Source organism: Puntigrus tetrazona, chromosome 15 (assembly GCF_018831695.1).
Source record: "Puntigrus tetrazona isolate hp1 chromosome 15, ASM1883169v1, whole genome shotgun sequence".
NCBI lineage: Eukaryota > Metazoa > Chordata > Actinopteri > Cypriniformes > Cyprinidae > Puntigrus > Puntigrus tetrazona.
In genome coordinates this window covers 11,679,961-11,700,294 of record NC_056713.1, presented here as the reverse complement: position 1 = coordinate 11,700,294, position 20,334 = coordinate 11,679,961, and the positions used below count along the sequence as shown (strand labels likewise).

Below are 20,334 nucleotides of genomic sequence, written 5' to 3'. Positions count from 1 at the left end.
TTCCATGAAATTAGCTTGGTTTCTTTTGAAATCTACCTGTGTTTGGACGTGTACCATGGTATTAACATGGCTTTTTGAACAAGTACCACATTTTTTTGACGTGCTAGCATGGATCATAGACATTTACCATGGTATTAGCATATTTTTTTATTGTAGCACATGTTTGGACATTCACTTTGGTATTACAATGGTTTTTGAACAAGTACCATCTTCTTTTGACATTGTACCATGGTTATTTGACATTTACTTTGGTACTAGCATGTTTTTTTTTTTTTTTAACAGTTTTTAGACATGCAGCATGGCATTACGGTTTTATCATGGTTTTGGACATGCACCATGGCAATACCATGAGTTTTAGATACAGTATGTACCATGGTTTTATGGTTTTTGATATGGTACCAAGAGCTAGGACTGTGGTATTACAATTGCTTTTTTAACAAGTATCATGGTCATTTAACATGCTACAATGGTTTGTTAACATTTAAAATAATTTTTTTGACACATTTACCAAAAACTGCTGTTCTTATCAGGGCACATACCAATGTTTTGTTTTAGCTTGATTATTACCTGTGTCTTTTGTCTGCGTTTTGAACATCCTTGTTTTGTGCTGAATGCAGGGACAGCACGTCAGACCAAGTTGGTGACGAGATTTGTCCTCGAGACTTCTGCTTCATCAGTTTGGCTGCAAAACAGCACGAAACAGTCACAAGAGTAAACTCAAGTCTATCTGCATAAAATTGACATCAGCATTTGTTGCAGTACTTGTTGATCCAATCTGTCTGCATAATTTCTGCTTAATACCTAAAGGACCAATCCCTTAACCCTCATGATTGAAATCAATGTCACTCCTACCATTTTCGCCTCTTGGGTACTGAAGTTTTGCATATTCTGCTCCGCTGTGGCTGGACTGAAGGCTCCACTGGTCCAGGTCCTGCTCTATGCTGTAGAGATCAGTTTTGGAGAGGACTGGTGTGCTGGTGTATGGGTCTGGACCCTGAGAGTACAAGCTGCACACTTCATGGCCATCTGCATCAGCTGGGTTAATGGTACAATATATGGCGCCTTCATTAGAGGCCGGGCTGTACTTCCCATTCTGGCTCAGATAATTGGATAATCCTGAAGCTGTAAAACAGATTAATGAGTTATAGGACATTTGATTTGTAAGTGTGGCAGTACCATAATGTAGAGGAACGCCCATGACAGAGATCTTACTGTTATAGTATTGATCTGTGGAATCAAGTCTGCCTGCACAGCAGTTGACTGAATCTTTTCCATTTCGAGAGAAGTTGCTGGTAGGCCACGAGTCAGCCAGCCAAGGGTAGTTACCCAAGTGGGACTCCAGCAAACATGGCCTGCAAAGGTAATTAAATTAATATAATTAAATTAAACTTTTTTTTGTAGTTAAATTAATATTGTACATTTTTTATTTACTCTATCCTGACCATTTTCCATGTTCTACTGTGGGTAAATTTAAAGTCTCCTATGATACAGACCTTCCATTTATAAGATCCGACCCATCACCTCGAGAAAGTGCAACTAAAGATAAAAATATGAGAAAGAAATCATCCCAAGAGCTCTTCTTACAGCATGATTTGGAGACACACAGTTTTGTGCTATTATGGAAAAAAGGTTACCTGCAGGCGTATATGCAAAGGATGTAGTATAGTGTCCAAGTTCTTTCCTCCTCCTGTGTCTGCAGTAGATCCAGGCGCTGAAACCCATTAGAACCATCCAGGATGATACACCAATCCCGGCGATGAAAGCTGGCTGACGGACCACCCCTGTGATCTGCTCAGATAAGCTGACACTATCATCCTTCTCCGCTGACAAGGACTGATCTATTGCTACTTCTGATAGAAGATATAAGGAGGAAATGGAAAAAAGTGACTAAGAGTGATTATGTGAAAACGGAAAAGAGATAGAAGAGTAAATGCTTCTTGTCTTATACAGGAAACATTTTATCAAAATATATTTCCCCCATCATCTATCTTCAACAGACACACAGCATGTGAATCCCTAACATTTTCGAATCCTTAGAATTTTCCATTCCTTACCATAAAATACGAGTAAATGCTGGGATAAAAATCTGTAAGGTGGGATAAATGTCACCATCAGAAGTGTCTGGTAAATATTTTTATAAACCTGCTGGACAAATCCAGCTTAAACTGGCAGCTGTGTTTTGGACAGCACGAAACATGGCAGCAGGATTAATAGCTGGTTATTAGCTGGAACAAGCCACTCATTAGCTGGGCAAGCTGGACCGTGAAGATTATTGCTTGTTTAGTCTGGCCATTAGCTGGCCGAGATTGTTATTAGATAGTCAAAACTAGTTATTAGCCTGACAAGCATTTCATTTTTGGCTTATTAGCTAGTCCAAGCTGGTTATAAGGCATGTCAAGCCTTCCAAAAGCTGGTGAAGATGGTCATTATCTTGTTCAAGCAGGTTATTAACTAGCCAAAATAGTTATTAACAGGTTAAAACTGGTTATTAGTTGGATCAAGTCAGTCATTACCTGGTCAAGGTCCAAGCTGGTTAATAACTGGTCACTGCAAGTCTTACTTGGTTCATTCAGGCTGTTAACTGGTCGAGATGGTTATTAGATCAAGCATTTGGTTTAAGCTTGTTCAAGTATTATTAGCTAGCCAAAATGCTTATTAGCAGGTCTAAACTGCTTAGTAGTTGGCTCAAGTCAGTCATTAGCAGACCAGGACGGTTATTAGTCCAAGCTTGTCCAAGCTCGCCAATAGTAACTGCTGCTCAATTTGAAAACAGGTGATGGAGATTTACTGCTAATCAAGGAAATTTAATGACAAGATGCGCATGAATATTCCACGCGATATATATCCCAGCCCTATTACTAACTGGTCACTGTTGGTTTTTATCTGGTTCAGTCTAGTTGTTAGGTGGCCAACCTAGTTATTAGATAGTCAAAATAAGATTTTAAGTCCAAGCTTGTTATTAGCTGGTCACTGCTGATTCAATCGGGCTTTTAGTTGGTCAACAATATTATTATCTGTTTAAACTAGTTAATATTTAAGACATAATTAGCAGGTATAAGTTTGTTATTAGTTGGATCAAGCCAGCCATTAGCTGGCCAAGATTGCTATTAGTCCAAGCTGGCTATTAGCTGGTCACCTTTGCTTTTTAGCTGGTTCAGACTGGCTGTTAGCTGGACAAGATAGTTATTAGCTAGACCAATCATTAAAATATCAGGCAAAAATGGTTAGTGGCTTGTCCAAGCAGGTAAAGATTGTTTACCTAGTCTAAACTGGATGTTAGTTGGATCAAGACAGTTATTAGCTGACAAAAATAGTTATTATTGGTCTAAGGTGTTTATTATCTGGTCAGTGCTGGTTCAATCTGACATTTACCTTGCCAAGCTGGTCACTAGTTGAATCAAGCCAGCTGGCCAAGCTAGTCCCTACATGGCATCTAATATGGCAAACTGCTAACTGGTTTGTTGACCAGCTTAGACCAGTTAGAAATCAGCTTTCATGTTTCAAAAAGCAGTTTAGGCATGGTGTATGGTGTTACTCACTCAGGAAGATGAACACAGGTCGGCTATGAGCGCCCACTCCTGCACTTGTCACCGCTGCGACCAGCACGCGATACATAGACTCAGGCAACAGCCCATCCAACAGCACCCACAGCGTATCCCCATCCACGCTCCTGTTGATCATCTGCTGAGACTCGTTTCCTACACACCATACCTGTACGACCCGGAAACAGACTTCAGACATTACTCTTTGACCTAGCGGTCACTGAGAGGCTCTCCACATAAAGGCTGCACCGATCTCACCCTGTACTCTAGTATGAGCTCTTCTGGCACATCAGGGGGAGGAGGCTGCCAGGACACTCGCACGGTTGAACTGTTACTTAACTGCACCACGCTGACTCCCTGAGGAGTGCCGCTCAGCACTAAAAGCAGAAATATGATGGGCAAATGTCAAAACATTAACATTACAGCAAAAGTTTGAGGGTAAAATGAAAGTCATGCGAACTAAAAGCTAAAGGCTTGAATTGAATAGCAAAACAAGTCTTGCCTTCATCAGGAGTACGAACCACAGCTACTTCACTGTCAATCCCCTGAAACTCGTTGTAATACGGTCTCATTTTGAACTCATATTCTTTTCCTCTGTGTAGATCTGTTAGGACAGCGGTGTGTGGGGGACCTGCTTTTACATCCTGGATCATCCATGCACTCCCCACAGGCCTGTAATACAGCCTGTAACCTTCAATATAGCGAGGATGACGGTCCAGCTGAAATAATAGTAACACATACGGTATTATGAGCTTCAGATCTTGCGAATGGATCAGATCTAATTCACCGTCCCACTGAATATGCACGTCTAAATATGAAGAGATAAACTGCAAAAACCAACATTTTTGGCAAAAAATGTATCATGCTTTAAAGTTTACACTCATTTAATCTTTGTAATCTCCTCAGATGGCAATGTAGATGCCTGACAATGGTTTTTGTTGTTGTTATGATCAAAGACTGCATGGACATGATTGCACGTAATACAAAGAGCTTTTCCCTCACCAGTGTACCTTTGTAACCTTGTAACAAGCTGCTTTTGCAAGGCACCATGTAAACATTTCAGCTTTTATTTTTCTTTTACGCCCTAAAGAAGATCAAATTCGTTGAAATGATCCATCCTCAATCACTTTTAGTCAGCTTTGACGTCTTTTCACACTGAAAGTAGCCTTGTCACCTGACTTGAATACAATTATGCACAGCAATCAGCTTTTTTTTTTAAGTAAGCGTTTATTGGTTTTTGCAAATGAACTCTTCATATGTACATCAAATCAAATACTCACAGTCCATGTGATTTGAACACTCGTAGGGCTCAAGACTTTGGGTGTCTGCAGATGAACCTTGACCCCTCCTAAATCCATCTGCACATGTGCCTGGTCTTTCCCCTGACCTTCAGGACCGTCTAAAAATGCACACACATAAAATTTATGCTGATGTGCACAAACTATAAACAGAGCCATATCACACTACACCAGAAACTACACTCACCTTGTGTTCGGACTGGCTCTGAGATGGGGCTGGGGTCACTCAGGCCGTAGGAGTTAACCGCTCGGATGATGAAAAGGTACACAGTATTGGGGTAAAGCCCGGACACTGTGTGCTTCTCTAGCCTCACGAGATCAGCTACAGTCTGCCATGTGCTGCCCACAGACTGACTGAAATAAGACGCAGGAAATTAACACTGCATTAATTCACAAAACATATGTCCAGCTTTACAATCAAAATGAATGACATTAAAAGCCAGTGACTGTACATCAGCTGAATTCCATATTAATGTGTCATGTTGCAGCTTACAGTTACGCTGATGTGCTATATTACTGTATTACATTATTGATAAAGGTAATTATTTAACATTTATCTTTGCTTCCGATGCCTTTTTATAAAAGAACTAATTCGTTGTGAATTGCCGCACTTTGCGACATGTCTAATAACATCTTTTATCCATCAGAAAAAAATCAGTGCGATGCTCATCTGCACACATGAACAGACATTATTTGAATTATGACAGGGTTCAATTATACAACAAAGGATACGCATTTGAATATTCAAATAATTGTTATATTAGTAATTCTGTTCGGTGTTGAGGAAGCTACTTTGAAACTGTAGCTTGTCACAAATCACCAGCTACTCATAATTTAAATGTATTAAAGCTACTAACAAAAACACTGAGGACTTATAAGGGTTCTGCACCACATAATATATGTGTTTGGTTTGGGGTTATTAAAATTGATACTTTTATTTATCCAGGATGCATTCAATTGTTTGAAAATAACAGTTACGCCCTTTTTTATGTTGGAAAAGATTTCAACTTTTAAAAAATCAGTAGTTTTGAAATGTTTATTCATCATAGACATGTTCCGCTAAAATAAGCACCACAACTGTTTTTAACATTGACAATAATAGTAATTTTTCTTATTCATCACATTAATTCATTATTTTAAATTGTAATAATATTTTACTGTATTTTTGTTGGTTATTAAATGCAGCCTTGATGCGCATAAAAATACAGATCCCAAACTTACGATAGTTATATGACAACTTATATATTTAGACCGATTTTCAATATTATAAAATGAACACAACATAGATTTATAATGAATGAAGTGGCTCTCTGAATCAATCTGTCTTCCCATCTCTATTTGAGAGATACAGACGTTCTAATAGAGCCTGTTTCTTTTTTCCCTCAGCTTGCTCAGTTGTAAGGTGGCTGTGTACAGAATACGACCACCTGCTATTTTTCCATACCACTACCTGTTGAAAAAATAGCATGTTACTAGAAAACCTGCAGCTTTTCAAAAACAGCTGCACTATTGTTATGCAAATGAAAAACGCAGTTAACGTTGTAGCAAGTTTGTAACTCCCCAACATACTCTAATGTAGCGTCACTAGCACGCTGAATGGGACACATTGGCCTTTGTTAATGAGAAAAAATGAGGACGGAGCAGGGTGTGAAGGACAACGGAGAGGATCTGGCCTCGTCTCCATGCACCGTGAGCACATAAGGTCTGCCCAGTCGACTTCTCGGACTGTGCTCACGACCGTGACCTCTCAGCAGAGCGGGCTGCACTATAAATCCGAGCGTCTTCTTAACAAGGTGTCAGAGCAGAGCTAAATAACGACTTGGCCTCTACTCTCGGCCTCCCTGCATCACCCTCCCTGCTGCTCTCCTGGCGGGACAATAATAGAGCCTTCTGTTCATCTGACCTCCACAGAGCCCAGAGGGACAAGTTCTGCTGAATTCTAACTGCAGCCCCAGGGAACATCCAGCCTGCAAGAGAGCAATGCTTCACTCTCACTTTACCATAAACTTCCATCCTGCTCTGACACTCTGAATGACGTCTCCAACAAAACCGGCACTATAATGAGAACGTCTGCCGCTTGGCTCTTCCCGTCAGGCCACTGGAGAGGGTGCAGAACCCCCTTCCTCATATATTTCTTTTTAATATGTAGCAGTGCTGCAGATTTTAAATCCATGCAGGAACTGACTGAATGCATTTACCAATACGAGTTAAAGTGCAAACTTTGCAGGAGTTAAGCTGTATCGACAGCATCCGTGACAGGCTTTTGATTACCACAAAACTTGGCCCTCAGTGTGTAAACACAAGCACAAATCATATGTAATGCACACAGGGTCCGAAATTAAAAGCGCTGAAGTGAAAAAAAATTACACCGAATTTTAAAAAGCAGGAGAAATGGTCCATAACACGTTCCTTTGTTTTTCTCATTTAAAACATCTGATATAGTACTTAATACTTTATTCTAGGCCTGGTTATACACGATATGACAGAAAATATGAGTAAATATTGATTTTGTTTTATTGGTGACACCCTAACATCCAATTATAAAAGATATAAAAAGATGACACAGCGTGATTTTTATATGGTTCGAAATAAACACAACCCCATAAATGTGAAAAAATGCCCCTGAAAATCAAATCCAGGGGGCCAATATCGCCTCTTAATGGAAAATTGGATTTCTGACAGTGAAAGTGTGTATAGTAATGCATTACAATAGAAGTCTATAGGGCAAAGCCCTGCACTGGAGTAAACCTTGTAACTTTGCTCATGATGCGCATAAAGATCCAGAAGAGATTGTTTATATTGAGGAAAAACACACAGGAATAACATATCCAGATGTGTATCCACTTACAAAAGTAGTGTAACCTCAATATAAAAATATAACAGCTCAAATTACACATATATACTGTATATGTGTACAAAATGTTAAGACTTTAACTAAAAAGCTGTATGTTTATACTTTTGATTCTTCCAAAATGCTTGTTCCACAATCTCTTCAACTCATCTCTTCAACCAAAATATCTTCAACTTTTTCCTGCTAAGGACTTCTTGGTAGAAAAACTCAACTCAGCTACAACATAATACAACATAAACGAAGCCTATATTAAAGTGTATGGTACCACAGTTATAGATTTATACACACAAATGACATGAGGGTAAGATATTAAAATTCACACTTTACACAAAGATCCCATTAGTTAACTAATGCATTAACTAATTTGAACTAACTATGGGCAATACATTTTTACTGTATTTGTTATTCTTCGTTAACATAAGTTAATGAAAATACAGCTGTTTATTGTTTGTTCATGTTACTTCGGGTCTATTAAAGGGATAGTTCACCCCATAATTAGAATGATTTTCATTAACTGCACCCTCACGTCATTCCAAGCCCATTGAGATATTTTTGACGAAATCCGACAGCTTTCAGAGCCTGCACAGACAGTAACACAACTGACACATTCAAGGCATGGAAAGATGGTAGTCCATGTGACACCGGTGTTCAAATATGATGTTATGAACATTATGTAACAATTTCTTCTCTTGCATCAGTATGAGAGTACCATGACGCATGTTAACAATTGATAGATTTCACATGAAGTCAGACCCTTATAGGATATTTTAATATTGCTATTTTTAATATATTAAGGCACTTTAAGTGTTTTGTCAAGCTGTTTAATGATTGAAAAATTGCCACAGGGGTTTAATATGGATTGCAGAAATAATATGGATTTCAAAAGTTGAATTTTGTTCACATACTTAAATTTTATGGTTTTGAGAGGTGAGCTAAATATGTATGGTGTTGAACCAGATGAAAAAGGCTTGTGCTGCAGTTCTCGTGACTGAAAACTATGAATTGTTGCTATTTGGTATTTTTGTTTTCTTTGCGTCTATAGAGGCTAAGAAAGTTGTCGGGTTTCATCAAAAAAAATCTTAATTTTTGTTTTTGAAGATGAAGGTAGGTTTTATGGGTTTGAAACGGCATGAAGGTGAGCAATTAAAGACAGAATTTTCATTTTTGAGTGAACTGACATTTTCAATAACATTAACAGACAGCCTATGAGTGTAATTAATTAAAAATGAACAGCTTATGAGTGTAATTATGCATTAGTAAACGCAGAAATGAACATCAGCTAAGATTAATATACGAAAAGTTAAAAAAGCAGTAATTTAGCGTCAATAAAGATCTAAACCTGAAAGCCTCGATGATGTAGGAAGTGACAGCAGCTCCGCCCTCATGTGGGTTGGGCTGCCAGGTCAGGGTGACGCTATTTGAGGTCACATCTGTCACCACGGGCTTCTGAGGAGGCCCAGGCAGCTGAAGGGACTGCGAGACCCGCGGGACGGAGGACGTTCCAGTCGCTAAACACAAGAAACGGAGTCAAATGTGACTGCGTCAAGGGCGCATTCTTGTCCAAGGACGTTTGACTGCACAAATCATCAATACAACGTGTTTCTTGAAGTGTCAGCCTTTTCAAAGTCTTACAGAGAGCTGTGTTGGAGAAGAATGCTTGTATGCTACCTCTCACTGTCACGGTCCCACTCCAACTCGTCTCACCAGTAGAACTGGATGCGACACAGGTGTACGTCCCTGAGTCGGTCTCCTAGCAACAGAGGAAGACAAAATCTTGTCTAAAAGACGACAAAGATAATTGCGAGCATGCAACGTTTCTGAAGTAGTTGTGTGCTTTTCTCTTTCTCTCCAAATGAAGCGGATCAAATGTATTGTTTCAGCCGATCAGTCATTTCAATTTGTTTTCAGTTAGTTTGAGGTCGTGACTGTTAGATCTCCTCTAAGATCACTTTTGACATTCTCAACGGCTGTTTTATATTCTGCGTACCGCGGTGCAATCTGTCAAACGTCTCAATTAAGATATACAGACCTTGTACCACAGATGGCATTCATATCGGAATGTTCTTGAAATGTGAAGCAAAGAAACACCGTACAATACCCAGCTGCTTTTCTCAACTTACTTAAACGAACTTTTGAATGACAATGTCTTTTGAATGCTGTATCAGGGTCGAAATTCTGCATTTATAAAACGGTTTCCCTTTCAGTATGAATTTAAATTGACCTGACGGGATGCTAGGATGCTACAAGAATTTAAACTAGAATGGTAGAAAAAGAAATTGCAATGAACACATTTCCAGAGCAATTTTAATATTCAACACAAGAATGCTTATGATTAAACATAATTATATTATTAGTTTGAAGTAATTATGCTTTATATATATATATATATATATATATATATATATATATATATATATATATATATATATATATATATATATATACACACACACACACACACACATTGTGGCCCATTATGGCCCATAAAATTATAATTAATTTATCAAATAAAATGCAGGTGATAATAATAAACACAATTTTCATAATTATTATAATAACATATAATAACATTTTAAATAATATAATATGTTTTTACATAGTACAGCTATTAATGTTTTATTTCATTAAAAAACAAACAAACTACTCGATGGTACCATTTTATGGATTTATACACACATGGACATGAAATATAAAAAATCTAGAAATACTACAATGTACCTATGGTTCCTTTTTTCCAGTGTATTTATTTCATATATTTCATATAGTTCATATATTCTGCGAAGGATTTTTTTTTGCGTGTAATGAAAACTAAATCTGTGCATTCTGGGAAATCAAGCTTTGCTCAATTATGTTCCATAAAAATAAAAGTTAATTCCTCAAATAAAATGCTGATGATATTAAACATTATTCTGGCTGACACACGACCATGACTCTTATATGTTATGTTATGATATAAGACATACGATATTGCTTTAACATTCAAAAGAGAGCTTCACAGAGCAATATGAGCAAATTAATTATTTCAGTCCTCCATCCTTATTTGATAGGTTCATATATCTGTTACGTCAAACGCTATATCACGACATGACAGATTTGGCTGGTTGTTTAGATGCATCGCGCTCAGAGCTTTAAGTCTTGAGCTATTTTTCCACTGAACCTACTTGATGAATGAATGCCAAAATCAATTAAAACAAATCTTACTCTTTTCTCCGAACTTGGAAGGAAACCGCAGATTAGTGTCACTTCCACTTTATCAGTGTAATTTCGTATGCGTAATTACATTTGAGCTAAATGTACGCAGAGCTTCTCCGAGCGATCAAATCCGTTGGTTATTGATTTATGAACGTTACGTGGCTAAATGTGTTTTGCATGCGCTGATGGAAACCCTGCCTCGAGTAAGAAACGCTCAAGTGGACACCATTATTTCAGGTGCGCTTGTGAACGTCTCACTTAGTTTGAAATGTTTTCTCAGAGGCTCTCTGTCCAGGGAGTTTTCGCTTTTCACAGCCCTAATCAAAGCAAACAATTCACATCTTTGTCTGAAGCGTCTGTCAAATACCTTCAAGCCGCTGATGTGTAAAGTGCCGTTTTCCATTAGGCTTATGTGAATGTCATCGCTCAGAACGCTTTGCCCGTCCTTCTCCCACCTGACGCTGGGGATTGGGCTGCCCATCACATGGCACTGGAGTAGGGCGCTGGAGCCTAAAGCGAGCGTCTGGTTGGCTGGGCCCTGTCGGATAATTGGAGGGACGAGATCTGATGGGCCTGGAGGATAAACAGCAGAGTGTGTTTGTGAGGAGTGTGTTTGCATCTGTCCAGTTGTCTAACAGTGCTTCTGGCATCCAAAGATCAGTCCGACTTATTTGTACGGCTACGGAAGTGCAACTGGCAGTCAGAGTTAATCACACTTTGAGAACACAATGGCACAAAAGATGATGATATTTGGGAATTGGGGTGATGGGTCAGGAGGGTTGACTAAGACTAGTTATTTCAGGGTATCTGCAAAAATTACTTTTTTAGGACCTGCAGCTATAAAATGAATACTGCATACAAACAAAGATTCTTACATAATTAAACAGGCTATGGCGCAAAAGCAAAACAAGGTTATTTTAAATTTTAAATACTCAAGGCATCAATGAATATGAACTAGAATCCATCCATGTTGGATTTGCTGATACGATGATATTGAAGAAAGGTGATTATTGTGATTTATACTAATGAAATCTATATATCAAATATTTTCTTATTGTGTCCCAGAAAGAGTTTAAAATTTAATTAAACACCAGATACGGTTTATTTTGTAACCACAATAATATTCAGAAGAAAAGATGCACAAGGCAGCAATTATAAACAAGCCCTCCAAAAACAACAGGACTTTTATTTTGAAGGGTCTATGCTTTACTTCTTGTATATGTCAAGTTATTCTACTAACCCTAAACCCAAAGTCGCATCTGAGAGTTAGTAGACGTGTTGTTACAAATGAATGAGAATTAGCTGAAATGTAGTTTCAAATTGACTTATAATGAGTAGAATGTCTAAAGTGGACAAACAAAATGAAGTAATTATTGCGAACTGCTAAAAAAACTGCTTCTTCACTTTGAACTATTTATTAAATCACATCATTGCCTTTCATTATAATATCAATATATAATTCCTTGGGGAGGCTACTGCATTTGTCACTACTTGTGACAATAAAATTAGAATTACCTGATTTTGAAGTTTTTGTGGCCTTAAATTTTATGAAACTGAATGTAAGACTTTTAAGGACCAACTAGTTTATTATGAAAGGAGATGCAGCAAAGTTTTTTTTAAATGAAGTAGGTTCAAGTACACCTGACAAGGCAAGCACTATTAATTAAAAACTAGTTGTGAGACTTAAGGAAGGCACGATAAATAGAGCCGTGTGCATTGTGCGTGTTCGCGCTCAGGCGGTTTGTTAATGCTAGGGTTTTTTCTTCACAATTATCTCCAGAGATGCCATTTGCTGGGTGGGATGATCTGTAATCCCAGAAACTCACCAGTTTCCACTTCCAGCAGAGCCTTGGCGAGGACACTTCCTGCCACACTGATCGCCTGGCAGATATAGTAGCCGGAGTCCTCCGAGTGAACATCAGAGATGGACAGCTCTCCGCTCATGGACACAGAATAACGGCCCGACTGGGAAGGAGGTTGGCCGGGGAAAAGCAGCATCTACGACAGAGGACAGACTCTTGAGTTCACACCACACTGTGGGCACGTTACCCAGTGTTCAGAGAGACTTGAGTGTCTGATTTACAAATTGTAAACAGCCAAGGAAAACAAGTTTGTTCTTGTACTTCTGATTTGAAAGAGTTTGATAAACTACGTAGGCATACTCTAATGTTTCTAATGCAATGATCTTGAGTAGTTAAAGGTACAGTAATAAAAGCAGCCTGGTGAATTGGATTACAGATGTAAAACTGTAAAGCTGTAAAGTCATGTATAAAACGGTTATTTGTTTATATTGACACTAATAATTTAATAATATTGTTAAATGTATTCTTTATAAATGTCAACATGAATATTTTTTTTTCATAATACAAACGATAATGTTGTAGTGCAAACGTTCACTTGTAGCAATTAAAATAATTCTATATAGTATTAGTATTTGATGTTTCATTTATTCAGACAAAACAGAACTAGACTTTCTATGAGTTTTAAAAATATATTATAAAATATATTGTAAAACATTAATATTACAACTTAAAATAACTTTGTTGTACTTCTAAATATATATATATATATATATATATATATATATATATATATATATATATATATATATATATTGGATACATTTTTATTTTCAGGAGTTTCTGATGAATAGAAAGTTCTAAGAACAGCATTTATTAGAAATAAGAATCCTTTTTTAACACGATTAATGTCTTCACTGTCACTTTGATCAGTTTCCTGCATCCTTGTTGAAGACAAGTATTTAAGCATCTAAAAAATAAAATGCTTTAATATGGTGCCTCCAAAATATCACAGAAAACAGTAAGCCGATTAAAATATCTCATCTCCATCAAAACTGCATATCCACTGATTCGAGCGCTCGTTTCTGTTTTTCTGGCAGTTTAATTCGCTGAGCGAAGCTGTTTGCTCCTTTGTGGGACTTCAGTGGGGTTAACTGGGGGTACATACAGTAAGTGAGGGGGAATCCATGCACTTCTCTTAAGAGGCTTAAAATGGGCAAGTAATGGATGAAGGTGAAAAGGCCACAGCCTAATCTGGAACACAGCTGCAAATGGCTTACAAGCGTGAACACTGGGGACGTGCTATAAAATCCATTGCACAGACCACACCCCAAATTACTCCAAAACGATGTGAGCCATCAAGGCTGAGTGGTCTTTAGCTCTCCACCGCACTGACAGAGGTCTATTTTTAGCGTAGAAACAAACTCCCGACTGCCATTACACTATGCGCTGTGTTTTTGCTGGCCTATGGGAGCCGCTCTGACACCTGATGTTCCTCTGTGTCGATTTTTCCCCTCCCACTCCTTTACAAGTCTATCTAGGAGACCCAACTCTCTTCGGTGGTTTCCCATAATGGCTCTGAAAACATGCTGCTTTGTCAAAGGGCCCGGCTCCAGCAATCCAACGCTCTGAATCATCTCTTCAATGCAATCAGCAATACACGACTAATCAGCATCAACAAGGGTAAATATAATCATCGAGAGGCTCTAGGCTTGTTTTCAAGCTCTGGCTAAGTTAATGAGTCACTGATAAACATGCTCTGAGATGCAAATAAATCATCTTTATATGAAGAGATCTGCCTTTGATCTCCAATCAGGCTCTTTAAACCCACGCATGACATACAGTGAAGTATTGGATTACTGGGGGGACAATGCTGAGCCATCTCATAAGCTGCGTCTCGAATCAAGTACAATACACTTGTTTACTTACACTACACAGTATGTACTTGACTACATACTACATGAATTTCAAAGGTAGTATAGTGTATATTTAAAAGTTTGGGGGACGGTAGGATTTATTTAATGTAAATTCACTTATGCTCGCTATGGCTGCATTTACTTTATCAATAATACAATGAAAATAATATTGTAAATGTTATTACAATTTAAAATAACTGATTTCTATTTGAATTTTTTTTTTTTTGCACTTCATTTTTTGTTTTGTTTTTTTTCCCTATATTTTTAACTTTTATTTCGAAATAGATATAATAGAAACATAATCGTTTTACTCCTTTTTGGTCAATTTAATTCGATATTTGTTCATTTTCATATAAAAAAGGTTTACATAAGGAAATTGCATAAGGAATAGGCATGTTAGCTATCCTCAACATGTCAACTTTGTATCACTAAATCACACACAATTGGACAGATCAATACAGTTTTACGGCACTGTTTAAACTCAAGAAAGATGTTGTGCTTGATTAGATACAGTAGGAAGCATAAGATGCACCCACCTGACTCCCTTCTTTCTGCCAGAAAACTGCTGGAAGAGGGTTTCCCTGGGTGCCACATTGAAAAGTGACAGTCCGTCCTTGGACAGCGACTTGATCCTGAGGGCGTACATCAATCTGTGGGGGCACTGAGGCCAGAGAGAGCAGAATGTGGCTGGTTAGTGAATTTCAAACGCTTCCTGATTTTTTGTACGTTTGTCTTTTTTAGCTACCTTTGCTATACAAATGAATAGAGGAAAAACACAGAATAATGGCAAAAAATTATTCTGTTGGCAAAATGACACAAGGTTGACAAGCTGGACTCAGCAAGCAGTGGAATATTCCAGTACACCATATCTATCAACTCAATGGGATTAAATCAATAAACATACAGGTGCTCTTCCTACAATTAGAATATCATCAAAAGGTTGATTTATTTCACTAACTCCATTCAAAAAGTGAAACTTGTATATTATATTCATTCATTACACACAGACTGATATATTTCAAATGTTTAATTCTTTTAATTTTGATTATTACAACTGACAACTAATGAAAACTCGAATTCAGTATCTCAAAAAAATTTGAATATTACTTAAGACCTATACAAATGTTTTTTTAGAAATCTTGGCCAACTGAAAAGTCTGAACATGAAAAGTGTGAGCATGTACAGCACTCAATACTTAGTTGGGGCTCCTATTGTCTGAATTAACGCAGCAATGCGGCATGGCATGGAGTTGATCATCAGACCCAGGTTGCTCTGATAGTGGCCTTCAGCTCTTCTGCATTGTTGGGTCTGGCATGTCGCATTCTAATTATATGACCAGCACCTGTACTTCCATGTCTTAAGAAATATTCTGAAAACAAATAATTGAAGACTTTGGCATCTCTGCAAATTAGAGCAGAGTTTGTGGCACTGCATTCTCAAGAGAAACATGTGAGAAGTAAGAGACACAATCAAACGTCTCAGGGGGAGTCATTTATTTGCATGTACACTGTCAAAAAAAACTAATACTGATCAGCTTAAAAACCCAACACTCAAAAGGTTTCCAATCCAAAAAGCAGACTATTGAAATTTAGGGTATTTTTTCTGAGATGTCTGTTTGTGGTTGTTTTGTTCTCCTCTAAATCTGCTAGCTTTCTATCAGAAACAGCTGAGATGTTGAAAGAGACGGATTTTGCTATTCACTTTGCTATGGATGGCTCCGACAACAATTACTCGTACTTGAACTCGGTTTGACTGAATTTAACCCTCACCAAACACCATCTACGCTCGCCCACTCTATAAAACCATGAAGTGGATTTCTCAGTATTTTAAATCACTTATCAGTTAAGTGCTGTCCTCTCAGTCTCATCAGCTCTGTGATTTGTACATTAGCGTGAGAGCCGTCAGATTTAAAACATATAGAGTCTCCGCTCAGCCCAGATTAAAGCAAGTAATTAGTTGAGACTGCAAAGCTGATTCTGAGTCCGTGGCTCACGCTAGGACAGCAGCGGATGTGCGATATTGAAAAACATCTGTTTTCAGCGCTGCTGTATGAGGTGGTTACTACTCGGTTTATCGCTCTGAAAGCCAAACGGAACCACCAACGTTATCCAGCAGCCATTTCCCGCCCACTTTTTGTATGGCGCTGGGCTCAGGGCTGTGTGTCTTTGTTTAGATAACCAGACCGCTACCCTGCTGTTCAGAAACTTCACAGTAGGTTTGTACACCAGACTCAAGCGAGAGAAGGCGTATGAGAGCGTGAAAGGCAGACAGGGAGAAAGCGCGAGATCTGACTCATCCGTGTTGTTTCTCTATTTTCACATTTTTTTCTGACGGGGATACAAGCTCCCACACAAATAACTACTCATGACGAGAAGCCGACAAAGATCATATAAACCGGAGGAGAATAATAGTGTGGGGAGAAGTGGCTCAGGGCTGACGGAGCTACTGCTCACTTCTGCAGGTGACAACTCCCAAGCGACAGATTGACTTGTATGTATGCATGTCAGCTTTAGGGATTGAAATAATGAGTTAAAGAAACACTTCCGAGTAGAAAAAAAAAATTCTGGAGCCTTAAAGTGACTGACAGTATTTTTAAAAATGTACTCTTGACCTAAAAAACAGCACCTAAATATATCTTTTTTTAAGCAATCCTAACATGCACGATAATTTTCTATTGAGCAAATCATTCTTTATTGTGCAAAAAAAGGTTTGTTTAGATTATTCAAGTGTTCTAAGGTTCTTTTAAGAACCGTTTAATGAATGATTAACATTTTTTTTACTTTTATTTTAATACGACAGTTGAGTAATTACAAAAAAAGAAGGGAGAGAGAAAAAGAGGGGGTAGGATCGAAAAATATCCATGAGATGGGACTAGCATTCCAGATGCTAAAAAGTCAGTCAGGTTTGAAACATCATGGGGCTTTTACAGTTTGTCAGAACTGTGTGATAGAAATAATGAAATAAAGTCATAATTTTGAAATAAAAACTTTTTCTTCCATACTGTGCATATAAACGTGCGATTCTGGCTTTTTTCATCATAATTGTGCAATATAAACTGGCAACTGTGAGTTATAAAACATAAAGATTTATAAAGCATAAACATTTCTTTTTTTAAAGTCAAAACTGTAAGATGTTAACTCAATTCTGAGGCGATGCTATTTGCCACTGGGCCCGACATCCACAGCCGGTCTCCATAGAAATCCATGTTAAAATGGGGTGAAAAACTAAACGAGTAGAAACTTTTTCAAAATAAGTAAATATATCAATGTCCCGAGGGTCTCCTGTCTGCCCCAGTAATGGTAATAAGCTAAGAAATTCCTTTAAAGTACTTGTTTGTGTACCAGAAAATCTGTCATGTCCGGCACTGCATGCATGGATTTCAGCGCTGAAGTTAAATACACTGTGTTAAATAATGTGTTTCACTCTATATTTTCGGCTCAGAAAATATATAAATACCATTTTCCCCAGTAGTCGCTGCTGTTACATGTCTAACCTTAATCACAAATCAGAGAGATTGACTTCGATGAATCAAACGCTTTCTAATGTTCATTCATGCTCATTTTGCGTTTTATGTAAATATGAAAAGACGATCGGTTCACGCGTTTGAACTGAGATAATACTACGATCTGTCACTACACTTAAAGTGTCAGGGTTTCTATGAGGGAGGACTCAAAAGCAGGGTGAGTGTCAACAGGTTTATTAACAAACAGGCATACGAGACGAGACGAGAGAAGGTGAGGAGAGGCGAGAACAAACAATAGGCAGAGAGATGACGGATGATCAGAGAGGTGATGACCGGAGGTAGGCGGAGAAGACCTGACAGGAATGAGGTGAAGCCACTCCACAGCCGGCTGGAAAGGATGGGACAGGACGAGACGAGACTAACAAAAAACTGAAAACACTGACAACTAAGGCAGGGAATGAACTGTTGCACAAGTGATGGGGGAGACAAGATATCATACAATAACAACGACACAACAGGTTAGTTTAACAAACGGACAAAACAGGAGTAGAGAAGGAGAACACGAGGAACAGGTGAGGGCACTCAGACGAACAAGGAGAGAACAGGAGACGACACTCAGACAAACGAGGACTAAACTAGAAGGTGTGGCAACGGGAAACAAGGGGGCAGGACAAGAGGAACACATGGCACACAAAGACGAAGCCATGTGATCACGCACAACACAAAGACAAGACTGTGAGAGTCCACAAAACCCTATTTATAGTCTGAAGTTTTTTAAAAATGACACAGTTTAAAAGCTGGGAATCTGATCTGTCTTTTTTGTAGGTGTTTTTTCAGTTTTGTCTTTGCTCTGCGATGTATTTTTTTGCTGCGTGAGAACAGGAGTAGTGCGAGAGCTTCATTGTCTGTCGGTCGTGGCAACAGTAACCAAGGAGGGCAGGTCTTTGCGAACGGTCCATTGCGAGTTCATATCTCATAATCGTGACGATCTGTGCATCTTGCAATTCTGAGTAAAACGTCAAAATTTGTAAGGCGTAAAACAAAGCAGTTTCCCAGAACTCTACGTGGCATGACGTCAGCATGAATTGCAAGAATAAAATCATACGTTTGAGATGATTAAATTAAATCATTTCAAATTAAAGTTTAAATAATTTTTTTCCATTTTATCCAGTGGCATGAATACGAATAAATCAACGATTCTTCATTTTGGCATGCGTGTGCCTTTAAAAGCGCGGAATTGAATTGCACCATTTCCCATTTTTAATACAGGCCACGTTTGAGATGATCCAGTGAACGAGGATGCATTTGACTCGCGACTCATCCTGTGGGCATTTTGTTGGGCTTGGTAAAAGCTCTTGTGCACATGGCCGCTCATCGTGTGCGCTTGTCTGATGAGTGTAAAAACAGCAGATGTGTGTGGTCAGTCGTAATCTTCAGCGTGTTAAGTCACTGATGCCGTGGCTTTGCTCCCTGGTATGTTGGGAAAATGTTAGGCTAGAAGGCAGCAAACATCTGCTGAGAGGATCAGAGAAGACAGCGTTCCCCCGATAGACACGGGCCCTGTCAATCTCACATGAGCACAGGTGTTCTCAGAACATCACACAGGAAGTAAAAGTTAACAGACTGCATGCATAACTATTTTATTCAAACTTCTGTCACTGTGTGTTTACATATGGGACCGAAGATCTGCGGCACGCGCAGGGTCCAAATGTAAAACTCACCAAGTGCCAGTGTAAGTAAATATTGCTGTGGAGAGAAAACGAAAATAGTTTCTCACCACTGGCTGGAAACCTTTGCATAATTCAGCTGCATAATTCAGAAGTAAATCTGCAAGAATTACAGTCATATATGTAGAATATTTCTCACGTTAATCCACTAAAACGAAAAAAAGTGAAGAGTGAAATCCTGATTTTCGTGACAGGAGCAGTTCCGCTGAGAGACGGATACTGGCTCATGTCATATGTGATGCTGTGACTGACATTAAAAAAACAACACGTTGGGATTTTGTTCATCATATTTTAGTTTTGGAGGATTAGTGTGAGAAATATTCCACATGTGTTACTAAGATTTGTACAGATGCATTACAGCAGTATTAAGCTATTTTAAAAGTTTTGATTCATTTGCTTTCCAAAATATTGCGCATACTATTTGTCACGAATATCCAAGAAAAAAAACCCTAAATATATATTATATAATTTTGTCTTTATTGTTCAGTATGCAGTTATTTTACAGTATTTTTTAAATCATATTATATTGATACAGACAGTAAGTGA

At 38.3% G+C, this 20,334-nt stretch overlaps 1 protein-coding gene across 5 annotated transcripts in view; it reads right to left on the bottom strand.

Annotated features, from left to right (window-relative positions):
* Positions 1-20,334, bottom strand: part of zgc:77784 (uncharacterized protein LOC402947 homolog) — a 49,109-nt gene that overhangs the window by 4,669 nt on the left and 24,106 nt on the right. For 4 of the 5 annotated variants that reach the window (XM_043259562.1, XM_043259566.1, XM_043259563.1 and 1 more), the window contains 15 exons: positions 15,135-15,259; positions 12,710-12,881; positions 11,251-11,456; positions 9,324-9,441; positions 9,031-9,199; positions 5,028-5,194; positions 4,823-4,941; positions 4,045-4,261; positions 3,801-3,919; positions 3,540-3,711; positions 1,635-1,850; positions 1,494-1,536; positions 1,213-1,352; positions 853-1,122; positions 568-682 (listed from right to left, as the gene is read on the bottom strand). In XM_043259562.1, the coding sequence (XP_043115497.1) occupies positions 568-682; positions 853-1,122; positions 1,213-1,352; positions 1,494-1,536; positions 1,635-1,850; positions 3,540-3,711; positions 3,801-3,919; positions 4,045-4,261; positions 4,823-4,941; positions 5,028-5,194; positions 9,031-9,199; positions 9,324-9,441; positions 11,251-11,456; positions 12,710-12,881; positions 15,135-15,259 (2,368 nt within the window). The remainder of the gene's footprint in view (positions 1-567; positions 683-852; positions 1,123-1,212; positions 1,353-1,493; positions 1,537-1,634; positions 1,851-3,539; positions 3,712-3,800; positions 3,920-4,044; positions 4,262-4,822; positions 4,942-5,027; positions 5,195-9,030; positions 9,200-9,323; positions 9,442-11,250; positions 11,457-12,709; positions 12,882-15,134; positions 15,260-20,334) is intronic. The other variant, XM_043259564.1, reaches the window with a different exon arrangement.